The 23152-nt window shown below is 46.2% G+C and overlaps 1 protein-coding gene across 1 annotated transcript in view; it reads left to right on the top strand.

The window, feature by feature from the left end:
• The window catches only part of ryr2b (ryanodine receptor 2b (cardiac)), a 75055-nt gene extending 53172 nt beyond the window's left edge, over positions 1-21883 (top strand). The window contains exons 75-103 of the mRNA XM_030379776.1: positions 2986-3082; positions 3881-4053; positions 4505-4556; positions 4883-4936; positions 5159-5258; positions 5610-5689; positions 6139-6215; positions 6296-6369; positions 6684-6764; positions 7140-7228; positions 7504-7632; positions 7818-7922; positions 8120-8201; positions 8299-9617; positions 9896-9954; positions 10478-10622; positions 10917-11003; positions 11277-11819; positions 12231-12361; positions 12802-12844; positions 13722-13858; positions 15943-16003; positions 16353-16499; positions 17587-17721; positions 18620-18776; positions 19334-19398; positions 21102-21202; positions 21418-21469; positions 21564-21883. Coding sequence (XP_030235636.1) covers positions 2986-3082; positions 3881-4053; positions 4505-4556; positions 4883-4936; positions 5159-5258; positions 5610-5689; positions 6139-6215; positions 6296-6369; positions 6684-6764; positions 7140-7228; positions 7504-7632; positions 7818-7922; positions 8120-8201; positions 8299-9617; positions 9896-9954; positions 10478-10622; positions 10917-11003; positions 11277-11819; positions 12231-12361; positions 12802-12844; positions 13722-13858; positions 15943-16003; positions 16353-16499; positions 17587-17721; positions 18620-18776; positions 19334-19398; positions 21102-21202; positions 21418-21469; positions 21564-21659 — 4471 coding nt within the window. The 3' untranslated portion in view covers positions 21660-21883. The remainder of the gene's footprint in view (positions 1-2985; positions 3083-3880; positions 4054-4504; positions 4557-4882; positions 4937-5158; positions 5259-5609; positions 5690-6138; positions 6216-6295; positions 6370-6683; positions 6765-7139; positions 7229-7503; positions 7633-7817; positions 7923-8119; positions 8202-8298; positions 9618-9895; positions 9955-10477; positions 10623-10916; positions 11004-11276; positions 11820-12230; positions 12362-12801; positions 12845-13721; positions 13859-15942; positions 16004-16352; positions 16500-17586; positions 17722-18619; positions 18777-19333; positions 19399-21101; positions 21203-21417; positions 21470-21563) is intronic.
• Positions 21884-23152: the final 1269 nt, after the last annotated feature.

Raw genomic sequence — 23152 nt, 5'->3', positions numbered from 1 at the left:
AATTGCTGGATTCAATTCTGCTTATGGATACTTCTGTAAGGACCAATAGGTCAAGCATTGTTAATGTCTTGCATATAAAACATAGATGCCATCCATATCTGCATAAAACACATACATGTGCGTATTTGGTTGATACAAAATGTTTGAAATAAACATATATATAGGTGTGGCACTCTTGTGTGATGTTTCAATGTTTCCTTGAATAATTCTTTTCAACCCTCTTGAGCCTTTGGTCATTTATGTGAAGAAGATCACAAAGAACCAATTTTAAATGAGTGTGCTGTGCACCCCAAACACATTTATATGACATGATACATGTCCCTGACCCGAGGGCAATAAAAGGGTGAGAACTGTAGGTAGAAGGTAAATATGTTAGATGAAGGAAAAACACTTTTTCTGTACCTTTGCTCTGCCTTCCTCCTACCTGTGTGTGTGTGTGTGTGTGTGTGTGTGTGTGTGTGTGTGTGTGTGTGTGTGTGTGTGTGTGTGTGTGTGTGTGTGTGTGTGTGTGTGTGTGTGTGTGTGTTTGTGACTGTCTGTGTGTGTGTGTGTGTGTGTGTGTGTGTGTGTGTGTGTGTGTGTGTGTGTGTGTGTGTGTGTGTGTGTGTGTGTGTGTGTGTATGTGACTGTGTGTGCGTGTGTGTGTGTGTGTGTGTGTGTGTGTGTGTGTTTGTGACTGTCTATGTGTGTGTGTTGGGCAAGCCATGTGGAAAGTGTAGTAAGCTAAGCTACCCATTACCCCACCTTCAATAAAGCTTCCCTACTCTGATACCGGCCCCCAGAGAAATGTAGCAAGCTCGGCTATGGCCACATGGAAAAGGGGATATTTTACATAGAAGAAAACAACTGTATTCCAAGTAATTGCTATCTCAGTGATCAATAACGCTTTCAATCAAATAGATAGTCTGGGGATTGAGAGTGTGTGCATGTTGATGTGTGTGTGTGTGTGTGTGTGTGTGTGTGTGTGTGTGTGTGTGTGTGTGTGTGTGTGTGTGTGTGTGTGTGTGTGTGTGTGTGTGTGTGTGTGTGTTCACGATGTCACCATCAAAAAGAAGTGCTCGTGTCTGCTACTGCACAGGTCCGTGTAAGGCGGTGGAGTAGAGCCGCTGTGGAGCGCCCAGCGTTTAGTGCGTGGTGCCATAGTTTGGTGCGTTTAGTGCCGTGGTGTTTCTGGGCACCGTCTGGCCTTACCATTGTTGTGGACATGCAGTTCACACGCTCTCAGTGCGGAGTGCCAGAGTTTCAGAGGTGTGCACCACACACAGGCTCACGCAGTTCAAAGCTATAAATGAGCTTTGAATCATCCATAGAGGTTTGGTTTCAGGCCGCAGAAGAAAAGTTTGGCCGCAATTCTTCCTCAGAAACACTGGCCTGTATAGCTTGTGTGTAGCTCACACTTTTGATCATTAAAAGGGCTACGCTCCTGAAAGCCATTTGATTCGAAAAACAGCTGCTACTCTACTGAGAAATGTAGTTAAAATAATAGCAACACTGCTGGCCATCAAATTGAGGTTGTGCGTGTGTGTGTGTGTGCGTGTGTGTGTGTGTGTGTGTGTGTGTGTGTGTGTGTGTGTGTGTGTGTGTGTGTGTGTGTGTGTGTGTGTGTGTGTGTGTGTGTGTGTGTGTGTGTGTGTGTCTGTCTTCCTTTAGATTTGCAGCATGTTTCATAGATTAAACACAACCCTTTCTAGCATTTCCAAATGTCCCAATCTTAGTCCCATTAATCCCCCCTACACCAAACAACCTCCACCAATAGACCACCACGCACACACACACACACACACACACACACACACACACACACACACACACACACACACACACACACACACACACACACACACACACACACACACACTCCCAGTCAATTAGGTTTGTGATTTATTTTATTTTCAAAATCAGAAATCACCTCCCAGCTACTCTGTGGACTACATGTCCAGACTTACACACACTCACACACATAGTGCGATGCGTTCATGCCCAAGAAGGAGAGATAGACACAGTTTACATGTATCAAGTGCAACAAAGTCATTTACAAAACGCATACACTCCAATGTGTTCAGTTCAAAGCAATAAACATCAAAAGTGATGCAAACCTTGTTTAATTCATAATTGTAAACTTACTCCACCCATGTCTTGATTATAATTGTTCATTTAAAAATCACATTTAATCACAAACTAATAGCAGTTGTATTGATACATGTGATCTCCCAGCAGAAAATGGCAAATATAAACCATAAATGCTGTCAATGCTGCTTATAATTTATGTAAAGTCACCATCTGTTAAGTATTTTTACATTAAATCTCATGGCTGTATTGTGTTGAAAACCCAATAATGTTTTGGTCCACCAGACCCGAGGGCAGTGGAGTAACAGAAACAAGAACACCACACAAACAAGCTGTACTCACAAAAAGCTAATGAGGAAATTGATCATAGTCAGCATTGCTACATGAAATGTAAGGCATAAGCATTTTATGGGGCTCATATAACTAAAGTGTGTTTATTCTAGCAGACTCTGTAATGGAGTCGAGGGGTATACCTTAACTAATAAACAAACGATAGACTCTAAGGTTTAATCTGAGCCTCCTTACACGGTCCTACCCCCTGTATCCTAAATTAAACTTGGCCTATGGATGGCTTTGTTTTGCGCGGCTAGTCTAAGTGTTCTAAGTGCTTTGTTAGAGACATATCAGTGTTCAAAATTCACTAACAAATGAGGCCAACCGGGCCGAGTCCTATTGTGCATATTCAAATCGCTTCAGTGTGAATACATACATTAACCCCGTTGAGAATTGCTTTCTAAATATGTCTTTACACTGTATTTACAAGCAGATGTTGCCATGTTTAACCCACATTGTATGTATTCAGATTTCAGAGTACCATCCCCAATCGGTCGTACCCCAGGCATTTAGCTCACTGGGTGCACTGGGCGTAATCTAGTGGTCTCTGATTATATATATCCCCTGATTGTACCCCCCTCCCAGGCACAGAGCCGTCAACCTCTTCCTCCAGGGTTACCACAAGTCCTGGATATCAGCTGAGGATCACAGCTTTGAGGAAAACCTTGTGGAGGGTTTAGCAGTAAGTCAGACCCAGCGCTCGGTTGAATTATGGGGAAAAAACACTTTCAACATTGATTTTTCTGTGTGTGTGTATGTGTGTGAATATATTTATACATAAAATATATACATATATGGACGGATGAATTGCACTTGTTTTACTTCAAGTTCTTTGCATCTTGCAAATGGTGTTCTTGTTAGCTTGGTGGGAGGGTGTTGCGGCCTATTCCTTATTTACTGTAACAGCTAATGTATGAGTGGGATGTAATGTCTCAGTCGTGATGAACGGCACGGCCTTGCCATCTATCTGCTTGTCGTCGAGCACTTGCAGAGAAAAAAGCCAAACTTTACAATAAATTACGTTCCTTCATGAAGATGGGTGGGCTGTGCATGTGTGTGCATGTATGTGGGTTTGCTAGCCGGTTTGGATATTGGCATGTCTGCGCCTGAATCTCTGCGCTGAGTTCTCGAAGCATAAGGGTTTTCAAGGCTCACTTCCTGAAGGAGAGTGAGGGCATGGATCAAGCAGGCTTGATAAGTCTTATCGTTTCTAGGAAATGAGAGTCAAGAGGGAAAAATAATTCAAAAACTTTTAATCAATGGTAGAAGTTAGCACGCATAGCGCCAACGGTGATGTGGGAGACTTTAGTGCAAGTGTGCAAATTTGAGCGTGCGTGTGTGCGCTTGCGTGCACCCAACCACACACACTACAGTCGGCCCGTGGCTAAAGGTTAGCACCGGGGAGCGTGGCACGCAGCCATAGCGAAAACCTTAATAAAGAGCACACATGAAAAGGCTTAACGGTGTCTTCTGACTGCAGAGGAGGGGAGTGATGAAGCACTGCGGAGCCAGCAGTGAGGAGGAGGAGGAGGAGGCGGAGGAGGAGGAGGAGGAGAAGAGGAAGCAGAAGGGGGTGGAGGAATGTGCCCAGCCAATCGATCCCCTCCGACAACTCATTACGCTCTTCAGCCAGAGCGCCCTGACAGAAGGAAGGTGTGTGTCACTATGTGTGTAGGGTTAGCAAGTGTGGAACCGAAAATGATAGTGCGTGCGTGTGTTGTATTCGTCATTAGCGATGCAATAAGAGGCCCTTTTTATTACCACTTAAAACACACCAGAGGAACGTCGATATGCGATTGCGATGGGAGCCTGATGCCTCATTCCCGTCCCATGTGATCAGTTGGCTTCTCAGTGTGTGTGTGTGTGTGTGTGTGTGTGTGTGTGTGTGTGTGTGTGTGTGTGTGTGTGTGTGTGTGTGTGTGTGTGTGTGTGTATGCAACTGTGTGTGTGTGTTTGTGAGACAAGCCCCCTGGTCCCCTGTGGAATCACCTTGAAAAGACCTTAATTGATATTGTTCTGGGCGTTCCCAGTAATGACACAACAATGCCACGCTCCACTGAGCTTACAAAACTCATTGTTTTCGCCTCTTATTTCTGTCTGACAGTAAACCTGGGAACGACACGCTGTATATGTCCTATGCCACAATTATGGCTAAGGTAAGATTCCCATTGGAGACTGCTTGGATAATCACTATGGATTTGTGCTACTGATTTGTACGCAAATAAAGTGTTGTCGCATTCCGCATGATTTCTGTCCCTGTTCTTCTGAAATACTGCAATGGTGAATATGGTTACTGGATAATAGCAGTGAGTCAAATGATATAGCTTGTCATTGCAGTGGAAAATGCATTTTGTCATGCTGGTACTCCTCTATGCCAGTGAAAAATCCCCATGGCCTTTTCTCCAGCAAGGCTTTCGTATTTGTTTATTTATTTGTTTGTTTGTATGATATTTAATATTTTCTTGGTAACCTCTCCCTCAAGAGTTGTCAAAGAAAGGAGGAAGAGGATGAAAACGAGGAGATGAAAACCTTTGAAGTGAGTCCTTCTCTGGGCAGCACTGCAACAAGTGTTTCAAGACTCAGTGTGCATGTTTACATTTTATACACACAACAAATACATCCCAGCAAAGGGGGAGGGGATTGTGACGGGTGGATGTTTGTGTGTGTGTGTGTGTGTGTGTGTGTGTGTGTGTGTGTGTGTGTGTGTGTGTGTGTGCGTGCGCGTGCGTGTGCGTGTGTGTGTGTCTGTGCTGCACAGGAGAAGGAGATGGAGAAGCAGAAGCTGTTGTATCAACAGGCCCGGCTCCACGACCGCGGCGCTGCAGAGATGGTGCTGCAGACCATTAGTGCCAGTAAAGGTGAGCCCTTCAAGGGACTCTCGGAACTAGATGAGTGTTCCTGCTCAGTCCAGCCCAGAAAGGGGATGTGATTATTTGGAACAGAAAATTTAATGTATATATATCGGGTCTGGTAAAACCAGGATCAATGTGGAACTAAATGTATTTTAGCACCGCACAATACCCATGTTTAAGTGCTTAATAGAGTGTTGATGGGTGTGCTGGGATGCATTAATGCACTCCAGCTGTACGTCGAGCTCTAGTCACGCGGGGTGCTATTTGTTCCACAAAACCGGACGTCTTTTTGCGAGGCTGTAATTATTATGGCCTGAGTCACGGCTATAAATGTGTTTCCTCATTTCATATCCACAGGAGAGATGGACTCCATGGTTTCATCCACTTTAAAGCTGGGTATTTCCATCCTGAATGGAGGAAATACGACTGTGCAGCAAGTATGGCTACCAGTAGCACAGTTGGAAAATTAATCAAACCCTATTGTCTTGTGTCTTGCCAATAAACAAATGAACTATTGCACACTACAAATGAACTATTCCACACTATAGCACAATCTGTTTTTGTCCACCGTAATACTGGATAATATTTGCCAAGAATAAATTATCTGTTACAATAGCCAACGGCTATATATAGGTCATAAATAAGTATTTTACTCTTGCATTCACATTTTATACAACATCAATATGATGTAAAATATATAAAGATAGAAAAAACAACAACATCAGCTCTTGCCTTTGTGGGCAAGGGCTGGTGTTGTTACAGAATATAATAAGTATAATAAGTTCAATGTCAAGTTCAGTACATATTAAAGTATATATGTACTGAACCATAGTAAAGGTTTTCCAAGTTTGTGTCTTTGTTTTAAGTTTGTTGTTTCATGTGACAGAAAATGCTGGAATATCTTCGAGAAAGGCGAGACGTGGGCTTCTTCAAGAGCATGGCGGGCCTCATGCAATCCTGCAGGTGAGACCCTTGCATACCCTTGCATGGTAGCGATGGAGCCATTGCGCGCGTGTGTTTTCTCATGCTCTTCTCTCGCCTAGTGTGCTGGACCTGAATGCATTCGAGAGGCAGAACAAAGCGGAAGGATTAGGGATGACTGTGGACGATAGCTCAGGTATGCCATTCATATGGTAATGTGGAGGAGGAACACCAGGGACAGAGACACCCCTTTCTGATTCTGCTGCTCCATCCACAGCAATTGTCTGCTTTCGATCAATGTGCTCATCACTGTCTCTTTGTGTCGTTCTACCCTCCTCCCCTCCCCCTCCTTATCAAGACCCACCTATTCTGTCCTCACTCCTTTCGACGTCACACGCACACACTCGTCCTGCACTCACCCATGCGCCAGCCCCTCACACATGCGTGTGTGTGCACACACATCTGTACGCAAGAACACACAGACTCACACTATCTCTCGTTCTCTCCCAGGGGAGAAGGTGATGCCAGACGAAGAATTGACCTGTGATCTGTTTCGTTTCCTGCAGCTGCTTTGTGAAGGACACAACTCAGGTTTTTTATTTTTGTTTGTGAATATATATATCCCTCTGCATCCATATATCAATAATCTATTCATAATAACAATACCATATTGTTAATATTTATGTGACACATATAACTGTTCATATTTAATGTGCTCTGCAAATATTGACATTGGCAGTGTATTAAAATGGATATTAACACATTCAACAGGTAATTCAATACTGTATCTTAGTATTACAATGATGAAATAATGCACACACATATCACAATATATAGGTATATAGTTTTTTGCATTATATTAGTATTTCAAGTCCTTTATGGTTTAGTAGGAGATGCAATCTTCAAAAAGTTGCAAAAAGTTATTTTCACATTTATTTTCTACATCTCTTCTTCTGATTGATTAAGAATTCCAGAATTACCTGAGAACACAAACCGGCAACAACACCACAGTTAACATCATCATATCCACTGTTGACTACCTGCTAAGGCTACAGGTAAAAGGAACCCCATTTGATATATAAAATCCACCTCAGTGGATTCACCTCACAATGATCGATCATTCTGATGTGAAGACTACATTACTGCATGTGCTATGTATATCAATCAGGTGCAACCGTGTGCAAATCGGTGTGTTTTTGTATTGCATTGTATTTTTACTATAGAGACCTGTATATGGCAGTGTCACAGCTTGACAGAGTTCTCATCGAGCAGGTGACGCCTGCACACACATGCACACATGTTTTCTTTTCACCCTCTGTTCCCACCGCAGGAGTCAATCAGTGATTTCTACTGGTTTTACTCGGGGAAGGCAGTGATCGATAACCACGGGCGGCAGAGTTTCTCTAAGGCCATCAGTGCGGCCAAGCAGGTCTTCAATACTCTCACCGAGTACATACAGGTCAGTCGATGGCCGCTCCTCCCTCGCATTAGGCCTCTGTCCCCCGGCTTTGGAACTGTGCCCATGTACCCCTGCCCCGTGTTCCTCACACAGCTCTGCCTTATCATTATTATTATTTCTGCAAAGCTGAAGCTATTGCCCATGCAGAGGTAATGTGGCTAATTAATGCGTTGAACCGCTTCCAGGGTCCGTGCACGGGGAACCAGCAGAGTCTGGCCCACAGCCGCCTCTGGGACGCTGTGGTGGGATTCCTCCACGTCTTCGCTCACATGCAGATGAAGCTCTCGCAGGTAGCCGCTGTTTATTCTGCCCTTTTTTCCTCTCATTCTGGGAACCAGTCTTCAGTTTACACATTTATGTATTTCCTAACAGGCTTAAGGGATTTATTTGAAGTGCTTATTGTGGCGCTTTCTGCAATGGTTATGCATTTATGCGTGCGTGACAGAAGCAGCGTCTGCATTTTATAGCAGGAACTTTGTGTTTGCAGGATTCCAGGCAAATAAATCTGCTGAAGGAGTTGATGGATCTGCAGAAGGACATGGTTGTAATGCTGCTGTCGCTGTTAGAGGGTAGGCTTGTAATGCAATTCTCCCCGGGGTTTTATAGGCTATAACTGGATTGATACCTTCATTTTTGTGCTCTACCTCTGCTCCCTCCATAACCAAGGTAACGTGGTGAACGGCACCATCGGGAAGCAGATGGTGGACATGCTGGTGGAGTCCTCCAGCAACGTGGAGATGATCCTCAAGTTCTTCGACATGTTCCTCAAGCTAAAAGACCTGACGTCGTCCGAAGCCTTCCGGGAGTACGACCCCGAGGCCCAGGGCTGCGTGTCCAGGAAGGACTTCCAGAAGGCCATGGAGAGGTGCAAGCGCTTCTCCCCGCCCGAGGCCCACTTCTTGCTGTCCTGCACCGACGCAGACAGCCCCCTGCTGGACTACGAGGGCTTTGTGGACCGCTTCCACGAGCCAGCCACAGACATCGGCTTCAGCCTGGCCGTGCTGCTCACCAACCTGTCGGAGCACATGCCCAACGACTCCCGGCTCGGCACGTTCCTGGAGCTGGCCAAGTGCATCCTGACCTACTTCCGGCCATACCTGGGGCGCATCGAGATCCTGGGCAGCGGGAAGCGCATAGAGCGGGTCTACTTTGAGATCAGCGGGTCGAGCCGCACGCAGTGGGACAAGCCCCAGGTGAAGGAGTCCAAAAGGCAGTTCATCTTCGACGTGGTGAACGAGGGAGGGGAGAAGGAGAAGATGGAGATGTTTGTCAATTTCTGCGAGGACACCATCTTCGAGATGCAGCTGGCGTCTCAGATATCCGACTCCGGCGCCGGGCAGAAAAGTTCTGGCAGCGATTTAGAGGATGAGGAGGAAAATGTTAATAGCAACAACGGGAAAGAGCCGGGCGCAAAGCCTGGCTCGACACATGAAAACGCGTCTGGTGCGCTGTTGCCTTCACTCTCTCGCCGCAACGCAAGGAAGTACTTCAAGCGGATGACGGCGAGGGACCTCCTGGTGGCGCCCGTGTGGCTGGTCAGATGGGTCCTCCTGGGGACGGCGGCACTGGGCTGGGCCGCGGTGCGCACCGTCCTCTACGCGCTGTACGTGGCCTTCATCAACGGGGGCATCGTCGAGGCCTTCCAGAAGACTGGGGTGCTGGACGCGCTGGGCAGCATCCCGGAGCCCACGCTGGACCGGGTCGCGGAGGCGTCGGCCCCTCTCCGGGATCGGCGGCCCGTCTCCTTCCAGAGAGAAGGGTGGGAGCTGGGGGAAGGGGCTGGGGCGGCCGGGGGGGCAAAGCCCCCGGCGGCGTCCCCTCGAGAGGTGGACCGCCTCTCAGCCATATTTGGTATGCGCCTGACGAAGGAAGACGGGCAGTATCGATTCCACACGGACGACCCCACGGCGGGTCTGACCGACCTGTACCGCGCGCCCGCCTCTGGACAGAGCGCCCCGGGTCACTTTGTCCCCGGAGAGCATCAGGTGAAGGTCCTGCAGGTGTGACTTGTGTCTGTTAGCAGCTTGTCCGCTTTTTGAAGGCAGTATTTCAAGGGCATAACTCTCCGAGCAAGGTTATAAGTAGTATATACGCATGTTATTTTTCTTCTAAATTATTTTTATAAAGTAATACCTAATACTACACTTTCATGGTGTGGAAAGTGTGAAGCTTCCATCCCTGCAAAACGCCGCAGTAGTAGTTGATCGTTATGTATTTTCCATTAATTCGTTTTCTAAAAGCATTGTGTTTCTGCTGCCTTCAGGCTCCGGCGGGTATCGGGAGGGGGGAAGATGAGAAAGTGTCTGAGTCTCAGAAGAAAATGTGAGTGCCTTGCATACTCAGTTTAATGACCTTTCCTCAAAGCCTCTGATCTCCTCAGCACCGACTCAGATACTGCTGTCTTCAACACATCTATCCTTCTCCCCTGTGGAGTCACTACTGTCCAATTTATATCGTAGACAAATGTTTGTTTTCTGCTTTAGAAATTGTATTCAAAGTAAAACCGACTGGTGCAGCTCGTTCACGTGAGTGAATCGTCAATTTAGAATAAAAACGATTGGGTACTAACACTTAAACAATAACTAAAACTACAACTTTAAATTTGTTGTAGCCACACCATTGTTTGTCAGCCTCACTTGTGCGTTGCTTTGCATAAAGAATCTGCTCGGTCTTGTATATGAGAGAAAATTGCTTGTGCAGCCGTCCACATTGAGCCAGATAAGCTTACCTTAAGTCGCTGTTGGCAGGATCTCTGGATGTTATTGTGTTTGTCTCAACACCACTTCTGATTTGCTATTTGCTATTTTCACAATAACGTATCATGTTATGTTTGAACTTTGAACAGAGGAGACGTGACTGAGAAGACGGAGGTCAAGTTGGAGACCAGGGGGAAGTGGAAAACCAAGCGGTGCTCCAGCCAGTGTGAGGAACCAGACGCCCAGCAGTCTGCCCTGTGGGGGTTGATGGGCAGCTATCAGATGAAGCTGCTGGTAACACACACACACACACGCACGCACGCACGCACGCACGCACGCACACACACACACACACACACACACACACACACACACACACACACACACACACACACACACACACACACACACACACACACACACACACACACACACACAGGAGCACTAATGCAAACTAAAAACTAAAACATTTGCACACAAATAAGCACTCAGACACAAACATAGTAACAAACGTTTTAATCATGCAGATGAATGCAAAACCTACACCTGCTTTCTGAAAACTGATTACTGTCTGTTTCCTACTTGCAGAATTGCTTTGCGAGGAATTTCTACAACATGAGATTGCTGTCTCTCTTCGTGGCATTCGCTATCAACTTCATCCTCCTCTTCTACAAGGTTCTTTGTGTTTGGGATTGCCAGGAGATTATTTATTATTTGCCTGCATCCAATTCCCTTCTTTGTTTATACCCTAGTATAAAATATATGTTTTGGAAATTTTAAGCCAGAAACAGGACACTATTTATATTCAAATGTGAAGCAAATGAGGGTCAGCGTTATATTCTTTTTGTTTATTCAAAATGGACAAAATGTAAAGTTCTTGATAGAAAATCCCACGTAAAGTGTTATCTGTGGCGTTACACACAAAGGCTTTAGTTGTTACCTTTTTAGCATCCTTTGAATAGCAACCTCTCAAGAGCTACTGTTATTCATCTATTCCTTTCCTTTTCCGCCACCTTAATTCTTCTTTCTTTGATTCTATCTTTCCTTGCTCTTTCCTCCATCTTTCACCTGTCCGTCTTCCCTCCTTCCATCCTGCATTTCTTTCCCTCATCTTTCTGTCCCTCCTTTCCTCCATCTTTCAATTTGTCCTTCCCTTCTAGGGTTAGTATCTGTATTTCTCCTTCTCTCCAATCCTTTCTCTTTCCGTCTTCCTGTCTTCCTATGCATCCCTTCATTTCCGTTTCATCTCCCTCTCCCATTTCCCAGGTGTCTCCCTTCACCGCGGAGGAGGACCAGAGCAGCGCTACGGCGGCGGCGGCCTCGTCCCAGCCCGAGGGGGCTCAGGACCCCGCCGAGGGGGGAGGTGGCGGCGACGGGGGCTTCTTCGTCCTGGAGGAGAGTAGCGGCTACATGAAGCCCTCGCTGCGCCTCCTGGCCGTGACGCACACCCTCTTCTCCTTCTGTTGCATCATCGGCTACTACTGCCTCAAGGTAACCGCCGCATCCCGGAAGGTCACTCCTTTGGGAGTCCGCCGTCAGATCGCTGTGGAGCGGTGGCAGCGCTATGCTGCTGCTACCGCGAAAATTGTCAACAAGTGTTCTGTATGTAATTAAGTACACAGTCTGATAAACAATTGAGCGGGTAAGTGAGGAATGTTTATATCAAAATGTCATTATTTTGTCATGTACAAGGTGATCGTTTGGTGTGTGTGTGTGTGTGTGTGTGTGTGTGTGTGTGTGTGTGTGTGTGTGTGTGTGTGTGTGTGTGTGTGTGTGTGTGTGTGTGTGTGTGTGTGTGTGTGTGCACGTGTGTGTGTGTACACGTGCGCAATAGGCTGTGGAAATGAGCAGAATTCAATAGTCTCAGAGAGCTGGGTTAATTACAGTAAGATCCATTGGCAGGTGCCACTGGTGATCTTTAAGCGGGAGAAGGAAATCGCTCGGCGGCTGGAGTTTGACGGCGTGTACGTGACCGACCAGCCCCCGGACGACGACATCAAAGGCCAGTGGGACCGAATGGCCATCAACACACGGTACATAAGTGTATTAATGGCAATGCTACACTCCACCTAGGTGGCTTTTAGTGGGCTCTTTCTGACGAGGATTCCCGGTGGTAGGGTTGGCAACAAACAAGTTTATTATAAACGTGGCATAAAATGATACATGACAACGGCGCTCCATGTTGCCATGCAGGGAGATGTGTGGGTTGATGGCTGGTTCAAGCTGTGCACACTGATAACTCAATGTGCTACTATGGTGTGCAGCCTCGCCCGGCACCAGAGTCAAATCAGACTCGGGCCAGGTGAGGCTGCTCAAACCAGTCTTCATCCACACACTCTCCAACAGCATGATCATGGGATCTATAGTAAACTGGATGATTAGGAAAAGTATTGGTTCTAACGACGTGTCTTACCCTGTGTTGTTTATTCCCTGATGGAGCATTCATTCCTTGTTTTTTCCTGCAATTCTCCAGGTCGTTTCCCAACAATTACTGGGATAAATTTGTCAAGAGGAAGGTAATGTCTGACAGGTCTTTACATTAATGCGTCAAAGCAGATTTAATGCTGTGAAGCTGGGACATGGTCACACCTACTGTATTAAACGTACCCCGTCTGTGTGTGTATGGATGCATCCAATCAGGGGGCAGTTCAACTGAGTGACACCCTATTAAGAACGTAACCGGGATTTAATGAAGCGTTTAATGGTAGATGTAATCATCATTCCCCCAGCCTTCAACTAACGCTTTGGCTGTCCCCAGAGATGAAGCGTGAAGCCCAAATGTCTCCTACCCCTTCAACGGGAAAGATTATGTAAAGCAGGGAGTTAGTTCTCCCTGGCAAAATACACTAATTTATTCTACTTATTCACAGAGGGGGAGATGGGTAAAATGTAATCGTTAAAAAAAATTTGACCTATAAAACTGCCACTTACCTTTTTTTAACAATGTGAGACCATTTCGATAGATATTCCAATTGAAACATAATTCCTCCATAACATCTAAGTTTAAGTGGACCGATCCCTCATTTCCATCAGTCTGCAGCAAGGGAGAATTAAACCTTGAAATAATATTAGCCCATTAGACTTCAATCCTGAGTGTGTTTGAACAGTATGTGTATAAAAATAGTGCCCTGTCAACTATTCCAAGTCTTTTATCCATCTCGCTACACCCCGTGTATTACTGATGACAGCTACATATTTAAACAACGCCTAGCCTCTCTCAAAGAAGGGATTTAATTCCCAGTAGTTATAGCGTTGTTACAAAGAGAGGCTGTACATGCTAGCAGTCAGTCAATCTGTCACTCCCGGCCCCAGGACTTTCCTCTGCTTCAGGCAGCGCCGCTACCCACTTTAAACTGAGAGCGCTTCCTTGTGTCTCTCCCCCGCCATCCTCAGGTGATGGATAAGTACGGGGAGCTGTACGGTAGCGAGCGGATCGGTGAGCTGCTGGGTTTGGACCGCGCCGCGCTGGACTTCAGCTCCCAGAGTGCGGAGGCCAGGAGACCCAGGAGGGACACGGCCTGGAGCTCTCTGTGAGTCCACCAGGGAGGGATTAAACCCTCTTTCAAACACGCCTCCAACCAACCTGCCACCGAAACGTTTCATCCTTCATTCTTTTGTCCAGGAATAAAGGTGCTATGGGTAAGATTGGAGAGTTGAAAAGAGAGAGCGGAAAAGAGCAGACTAACTAAAACAACTCCAAATGTCTTCTCCAACTCTGCTCCCTCCGGTCCCAACATTTATCCACCATGGAGAAGTGTTGTATTCGAGCACCTGTGATTAAAAGGCAAGAGGGACTCCTTGAACCTATACAGGGAAACGATGCCCTGATTGGTCAGAAAGGAGCAGGGGCTGTTTAAAAGTAAATTCTCTCAGGCAGAGGCAGGCGCAGTCAACTCGAGACTTCTACTCTCATGGTGCATTTCACTTAGCCTCTGGAGAACATCCGGATATCAACGCTTGCGTATGGTAATTAATATCAGTCGGGCTTGGATGGGCAGCAATTGATTTCAATATATGGTCGCAGCCTAACTTTGTTCATCGACATATTATCATCGGAGAAAGGCATGCCATGCAGGTGTTGGTTCATCTTTTCAAATCGTTATTCCGTCGTTTTTGGATCCAAACTGTTTTGATTTCTGCACTTCCCTTGGGCGTCGCCATTCTTTTTTATTAAGTTGGCAGACCTTGGTGCTCTTCATTTGCATGAGCAGAAGTCCCCTCCCCCAGCACCGATTCGTCCCATCATTTCTACATTCTGGAAAAGGGTTTCATCGGGATCAAGGCCAGACTGAGCTGCAAAGAGAAACAGATCTTTAACTTGTGATGCTGCAATGCACTAACTTAAGCTAAAGGATAGGTTTGCCATTTCTAACAAATGACACAGCAACACTTTACATTAAGGGTACAATAATAATACGATAATGCAATAAAAAGCAATAACTAAAAGCTAATTTACAGTGAACTATCTGTCCTGTAATCGTTTACAAATGGTTCTCAGTTGCACTAAGGTATTCTCATTTATACATTATTTAATTATTAGGGTTAACCTGAACCCTAGGCTATAGATGAATGCTTATTACTGAGTTAACAAATGTTAATGTATGTCAACTTATTTTAGTGTTACCAATTGCACTCCACTAATAGCTCCTGAACATTCCCTACAGCTCCTTTTAAAACTAAACCTAAATCCAACCAGATGGTCACCATATTGGTGACAATATGTTTTTTTGAGACTGCAAGAAAAAGCTCAATCAATCCGTGATTTTCCTGATGCCCATCACAACTTCTGTCTCGCACTTGTACGACTGTCGATTTGCCTCCTGTCCCTCCCCATACCTGGCTCCCCGACCCCGCCCTGTTGTTGCGTCAGCCATGAACCTAATACGCCACGTTCAGATCAGCAGATGGCCATCGCAGAGAGCAATTTGCAATCACGGTAGTAATAAGGTATTCTCTCAGCAGACTGTAATAAAACTGTGTCTGCACAAAGCCAATTACCCATCGGTCGGCGAAAGGGGAGATTCATACGACTAGAAACGGGGAAACTGATTAGGTTGATGTGTCCCCTGTTGGCCCTTGCTTTGGAGAGCAGCGCGAGGGGGAGAGAGGGAGAGAAGAGAGACAGCAAGAGAGATGGTCACACAGCAAGAGACAGAGAGACAGAGAGAGACAGACAGAGAGAACGTGGGAGCCCCTACTGAGCGTTAATAGGACGGGCTGTTTGGGTGCCCAGCATCTGTTTTCTGGATCCTGATGGATTCGATATATTGAAGCACTTTAGGGACGCCATGTTTTCACTCTGTGCTATGAGGGGAACTCCACATCTTTATTCTGAACCTGTGTAGAAGGCACTGTACTTTTGTGTTTTTATATGTTTGTGCATGTGTGTCCGATGGTGTGCGTGCGTTTAGATTTGGAATTGTGCGTGTGGCGAGTACACGTGCCCTTGTCAGTGGAGGGGAGGTCTCAGAACGCTGTGTCTCTGAGAGGAGAGACGGTACAGGACATGTTGGATATGAGACAGCCTGTGAAATCACGGCATCAATGGCCCGGTTTGACCGCCGCAGACGTTGAGACATAACGTCCCCTGAGCATGGCACTACTTGTGTTTCAGATGCTACGCCGTTGACCTCAAGTACCAGGTCTGGAAACTGGGGGTAGTGTTCACTGATAACGTAAGTCGACCTGAGAGATTCATCCTTTAAGTGTGTACTATTAGATGGCTTTTTGCTTGTATAGATGGTTACCATATTTATCCCTTCACATTCATATATGATCTTATTTTCCATGTTGGTATTTTCTGTTTTGTACGATTCATTTCTACACAATAATCTGTGTGAGTGTGTTTGTATGCGTCCTTGTATATATGCACGCCTGTGTTTGTGTTTGTGTATATATTCACGCCTGTGTGTGTGTGTGTGTGTGTGTGTGTGTGTGTGTGTGTGTGTGTGTGTGTGTGTGTGTGTGTGTGTGTGTGTGTGTGTGTGTGTGTGTGTGTGTGTGTGTGTGTGTCAATGTGTGTAGTCTTTCCTATACCTCACCTGGTACATGGTCATGTCAGCCCTGGGCCACTACAACAACTTCTTCTTCGCCGTTCACCTCCTGGACATCGCCATGGGCTTCAAGACCCTGCGCACCATCCTGTCCTCGGTCACGCACAACGGGAAGCAGGTGTGTGTGCTCACACGCAGACCCGGGTAACTCCATTGATCCCCGAGAAAAGGATTTGTCACAGTGTCTCAGCTCAAGCCAGAAACCTCCAAGTTAATAGAATATAGGAATATTCTAATTATAGATTAAATATGCATCGTCCCGACAACAGGATGTAACAGTATATGCCTGCACATGAAGTGGAAGTATATAATCTGCAGCTCAGTGAGTGGCTCTCAGTTACAGTGTGTGTGTCGGCACAATGTCACCACGTCCTATCAGGGGCTCGCGGGAGCCTGCTAGCGTGATTGGCAGTAGCCATGATTGTGTGCACGCGTCCTTTACCATTTGAAGTCAAACTTGTGTGGGTGTGTGTGTGTGTGTGCGTGGGGGGGGAGGGGGGGTGTTGCTAGCCAATTTGATAAGGCCGAGCCGCCAACTCTTGAGCTGTGGCTGCTGCCAGCTCGGACATGACGGCCCGTAACCTTCCTGAAGATGGAGGGCTGGGCGGTTAAGGTCTCTGGTCGCGCTGAACGTGTGAATGTGACTCTTTCTGTCCCTGTCTGCCACTTTTTAATCTCTCTATAGCTCTCTCTCTCTCTCCATCTGGAGAAGGGCACACTATGAGGGGGTATTATGGTACGGGGATTTGCATGGACAGTATATTTAGATTTGTGCTTAAGGGATTTCTGTTATTATCAAACCTGTCTTCCAGCCCATCTGTACCTGTGTGTGTGTGTGTGTGTGTGTGTGTGTGTGTGTGTGTGTGTGTGTGTGTGTGTGTGTGTGCGTGTGTGTGTGTGTGTGTGTGTGTGTGTGTGTGTGTGTGTGTGTGTGTGTGTGTGCGTGTGTATGTGGTAAGTGTAAGTGTGTGCGGCCCTGTGTTCACGTGGGCTTTTATGTCGGTGAGTGTGTGTCTGTGTGTTTGTATGTGTGTGTGTTTGTGCGTGCGTGCATGTATGCATGTGTGCGTGTGTTTGCGTATGCACGTGTGTGCACGTTTGTGAGTGTTCGCGGCCCTGTGTTTGTTCACATGTGCTTTTATGTCAATGTGCGTGTGCGTGTGTGTGCGTGTGTGTGTGTGTGTGTCTGTGTGTGCGTGCTCCAGCTGGCCCTGACGGTGGGCCTGCTGGCGGTGGTGGTGTATCTCTACACCGTGGTCGCCTTCAACTTCTTCCGCAAGTTCTACAACAAGGGCGAGGACGGCGGCACCCGGGACATGAAGTGCAACGACATGCTCACCGTGAGTACGCAGCGGCAACACACACACACACACACACACACACAATGTCCCTTCGTTTCCCATCACTCCTCTAACCCTTTAAAATCCGAATTTGAATCTGTGTTTAACCGACGCACACAAACACACACAAACACACAGAGACACACAAGCTCAGCTACACCCAAAGCGCACAGTGCACACATTTGATCCTGACTTATCGACGGACCCGAACTATCTTCTATCTCACGTCTGCTCCGACGGGGTGGTCTGCTCTGGGCTCTGATGCTCTGCCCCCCTCCTCTCACGTTACAGACCTCTGTCAGAGATCCCCCGTAGTTACGGTTATCGACAGGCCCCGCCCTATCCCAACCCCAGGTCCTAGATTCCCCCAGGTCTATCTTAAGCGTGACGGACAAATGCAGTCTTTGTTTGGAGCCAGAGATACGTTGACAACATCACCGCCCCGCCGCCCGGCCTATTCTAATGCGCTCCCCCTGGCTGTCAATCAAGCCGCCAGGAGCACAGGGAGAGATAGCTTTTGACTCTCCCTCCCTCCCTCCCTCCCTCCCTCCCTCCCTTCCTCCCATCCTCTGTCCATGGTTGTTGAGGCGAACATGTCATTGTTAAGGCTCGACTTCCTTCCCGGAACAACAGTTGGCTTTTATTGACGTGTTAGACTGGAGAAACAAAACCGATTGCAGCAACCAACGGGCGAATCTGGCCTCTGAGATAACCAGCCCATCCCCTTACAGACTCATACTTTGTTACGTCTGTTTTTATGTGCGTCGCTTCTCGAAAGCAAAAAACAACATTGCCTTGTATTTTGGATCAAAAAGCGCACTGTGCTTCATAATTATGATAAAAAAAAAGCCTGGAGCGTTTACCTCTGAGGCGGTGGTGCTGTTGTGCCGCGTTGCAGTGCTACATGTTCCACATGTACGTGGGGGTCCGTGCCGGGGGGGGCATCGGCGACGAGATCGACGACCCGGCCGGCGACGAGTTTGAGATGGAGCGCGTAGTCTTCGACATCACCTTCTTCTTCTTCGTCATCGTCATCCTCCTGGCCATCATCCAGGGTGAGTCAATCCCCCACTCTCTCTGGCTCTGTCCGTCTATCTGTCTCTCTCAGTCTGTCTCCGTCTCTGTCTATCTCTGTCCGTCTCGGTCTCTGTCTGTCTGTCTGTCTGTCTCTGTCTGTCTGTCTGTTTCTGTATCTGTGTCTGTCTCTGTCTGTCTATATTGGTTTCTGTCTCTATCTCTGTCTGTCTGTCTGTTTGTCTGTTTCTGTCTGTCTCTGTCTCAGTCTGGTCGGTCTCCGTCTCTTTCAGTCTCAGTCTTTGTCTTTATCTGTCTAGTCCTCTTCTCTCTTTGTCGCTGTGTCTCTCTCTCATATTCACCTTAACCTGTTTTCAGCCACAATGAGCATCATGAATCTTTCATATGAACGGGTAGGGGGGGTTTCAGAGAAAGAGCTAGAGATCTAGGTAGTGTCTAGCACAGTAGAATGAAAGAATGAAAAAAGCCCCACTTTACTTCTGTCATAAACACACACACACACACACACACACACACAAACACAATGTAAACAAAAATAGGTAAACACTGCATACAACCTGTCCCTGTTCCACTGCAGGTTTGATCATCGATGCCTTTGGGGAGCTGCGCGACCAGCAGGAGCAAGTGAAAGAGGATATGGAGGCAAGAGAGGATTTCACTTATTAAGCATATTCACAGACAAACACACGTTCGTATATGGAAGGTTCACATCTTTCCTTAACCGTACACTGAGACAGCCCAATCTGCCATAGCCTTGCCTTCTCTCGTGCCTTTGTTGAACCATTCTTCTCCATCTGGAAGAGCAAATGCCACGATAAGGGACGCATATGTTGAGCAACACCTTGCTTCTCACCTATGATCTCCCGGGTCTATGATCTGTCCCATTTCTGTGGACAACTTTTTTGGACTCATATACAACATTTTGCTCAAACACCACACAATAGACAGCATCTTTCTTCAAGCACCTGGCATTAAGGGATCAATGTGTTTCCTGATTGATGCGCTACAGGCGAGTGTAGTTATCCTACACGGTAAACTCAAAACTGACTGAGAACAGGAACTCTCTGGGGACGTCTGGGAGGCTATTCTTGATTGAATACACTGTAGCTCTATAAATGCCAGGCAATCCTCAGTACAATTCAAGGTAGTTCCCAGCCTCAATTATGTATATGTTTGGTTCAGATGTAACTGAGCCATGCAGGATTTGATAAGGCTGGGTTTCGACATTTCCTGAATCGATCGATGCGGCGTTCACAAAGTTTTGTGATTTGATATAAATTGATAGTGGTTGTCGGCTAGGGATATTTCAATTGCAATACCAATATGGCTTTTTTATGCAGAGTTTCTCAGAAAGCTGTAAATTGTACAAGAACCACCCTCACCTTGACCCCAAAGCAGTAACATGAATGTACTTTTTATTTACCATGCACACCACACTGCAGCGTTCAATACAACATAGTGCAAGTTGTGCCCGAAGCCTAGCCAGTTCATCCATTCATTTGAATGGGGGTCGGGCATTGAAGCTCCAACTCTCTGAGAAACGCAACCCGGCGTCACGCTGCGATGGCCTCGTTAGCTGGGGATCAGAGTGGAAGATGCCCACGGGAAGAGGCCCCCACAACAAACAACAACCCTTGGAAATGGGAAAGCATGAACTTAAAGGTTCCACACTAATGGGCATTTTTGAAGATGAGATTTGGTTTTTGCACTACTATGTCCTGGATGTTCTGAAAACCAAAAACCTTGTCTTGGTAAATGTGTTCACGCATTTAGTTAGATTATTTAGTGTTGTTAAGCAACAATGTTGGTTTATTTACTGCGTAAAAAGGCAGCGGCCATGTTGTGGAACACGAGTGTTCCCAATATCGTTATGCACGCGATTTGGGATCCCACAGATATTTGTTTATGCTGCATGCATAAATAGTTCCTCTGCACACACTGATTCATTATGATGGCAATCATCTTTGTACTGACTCTGAGCGGCTGTCGCCAAAGCTTGATGCGTCGTACACGGCTGATTCCCATGCCTTCTGAAGTTGTTTGGAAGGAACAAATACTGTTGGTTGACAGGGTGGATGAACAGGCAGTTAGATGGGAGGTATTTCATTAAGTCAGCAAACGTGCAATGCAGCGTTTATAGCATTGGATCATTCTCGTATAATTAACCGGTAATGTTATTGATAACACTTGATTATTCAAACGAGCGACGGAATTGATATTTGGAGAACTCAGGGCTCTGCTGAAACAATTCATCGAAACCAATCAGGAGTATTTCATATATATTTTATTCTGGATTCCTGTCACAAAAATTAACCCAAAGCATGTGTTCTCTCTTTTTTCTGCAGACCAAATGTTTTATTTGTGGAATAGGAAATGAATACTTTGATACGGTCCCTCATGGCTTTGAAACACACACACTACAGGAGCACAACCTGGCCAACTATCTGTGAGTCTGTGCACAGGCAATTCACTTTTAAATTGCTTGCTTATTTTCATGAACATAATATCATAAGATGGATAATACTTTTTAGATCTTGAATGGGAAATTCGGCTATCATGAAAACCAGCTTTTAAATATATATATAAATGTCCTTTTACGCAAGCCAGATTTTCTAATATTGTGACTTATGGTGTTTGACGAATATTTTTCTTATGATCCAGATTTTTTATGATGTATCTCATTAACAAAGACGAAACCGAACACACTGGACAGGTAAGATCACGGTGTTATTTATGATGCATGAATGCTGGTGGACATGAGTATTGATTACGGTTTGAATGGTTTTAAAATGTTCTGCTTTTACCAGGAATCTTACGTGTGGAAGATGTACCAGGAGCGCTGCTGGGAATTCTTCCCTGTGGGCGACTGTTTCCGTAAGCAATACGAGGATCAGCTGGGATGAGAAGCAGAGAGATCCTAACCACCACCTACCTCCCCCCATGACAATGTCATCACATCTGACCTTGGTGGGCTACATAAAGCACCCTCACCACTGAATCGGCTCCTGAGGAATATACATCTATCATGTTTTACATGTTGCCTTCGTATGATAATTGTTTTTGAAAAGATTACAGTACTTTATACCAGTTATTCTTAAGCAATAAAATACGTTTCAATTTGAAAGTCCAATTTACTCCTGCGACCCGGGCTTCTGCATACCTCTCTTCTGCTCAGCCATTAGCCATCCTTTATTGATTTCATCTCACAACTCTTCATTTGTGCATCCTCATCTCTTTTTCTCCTCCCTCCGGATTCTTTCTCCTCCCTCTCATCTCTCTCTTCCTCCTTCTCTCTAGTCCTCCCTCTTTCTCTTTCTTCCTCCCCTCCCTCTCTCTTCCTCCCCCTCTCTCTTCCTCTCTCTTCCTCCCCGCTCTCTTCCTTCCCCTCTCTCCTCCTCCCTCTCTCTTCCTCCCCCTCTCTCTTCCTCCCCCTTCCTCCCCGCTCTCTTCCTTCCCCTCTCTCCTCCTCCCTCTCTCTTCCTTCCCCTCTCTCTTCATCGGGCGCCTCAGTGTAAAGGAATCTCGGTGCTTAGCGCAGTGATGGATGACTGCCTTGGTTCTATCTGGGCCTCTTCCCTGGGGAGTCTCCAGCCGTGACTCATGGTTGCGCGGGTGCGACTTTTGTTGAAATTTTGCATCCAAAAGTCACGAGACTGATCCTGTGAATACAGAGCTACTACGTGGCAAGGGATGTGTGTGTGTTTTGGGGTCTGTGTGTGGGGATTAGAGACTAGGTGCCACCTGCAGCTGTTGTCGTCTTTATGCAGACATGGAGACGGTTGAAACGGGGCTTGAACTCCGATACAGGCGACTGGAGGTGGCTAGCGAGAGCAGCTACTTTGCTGCTGGTTTGGCGGGTCTTTAAGGAATGATTTTTCCTGATGATTGAGGGGCTGATGTTGGACTTCCAGGAGACATTAAGGAGCCGTGTGAAATGTGCAAGGTCAACCCGAAAAAAGTGCAAATTTAATTAAACCCAAACCGGTTTGATTTCGTATAGTAAGAATTTGCATTTGCCAGATTCAGTTTAAATGGAACCATATGTGCCTGCTTACTTACGCTTCCAAAGAGAAAGGAGGAGAGAGAAAATCTTCTTGTTTGTAAATCCTTTAACACCAACCGTCCACAGAATCGCCAGAAGCAATTCCATGCAGTTCATTTCATCATGTAAAACGGACACCATTTAACGTCTTGTACACAGGGGGTAAAGAAAATCCCTCTCAACATTTTTCTTAATTAACAATCCAATGGAATTTTTAATTATAGGCAGAGGAACCATTATTATTCTGAATACAAATATGGTTAATGTCAGGGTTTGGGTAACCATGACCCTGTAGCCTATGGTGCTTTTTTATTGCATGACAACTTGAGACCTTTGAACGTAATTGAAATGTCC

Source organism: Gadus morhua, chromosome 15 (genome assembly GCF_902167405.1).
Source record: "Gadus morhua chromosome 15, gadMor3.0, whole genome shotgun sequence".
Classification (NCBI taxonomy): domain Eukaryota; kingdom Metazoa; phylum Chordata; class Actinopteri; order Gadiformes; family Gadidae; genus Gadus; species Gadus morhua.
The sequence above is the reverse complement of the archived record's forward strand: the minus strand, read 5'-3'. Positions and strand labels throughout refer to the sequence as shown.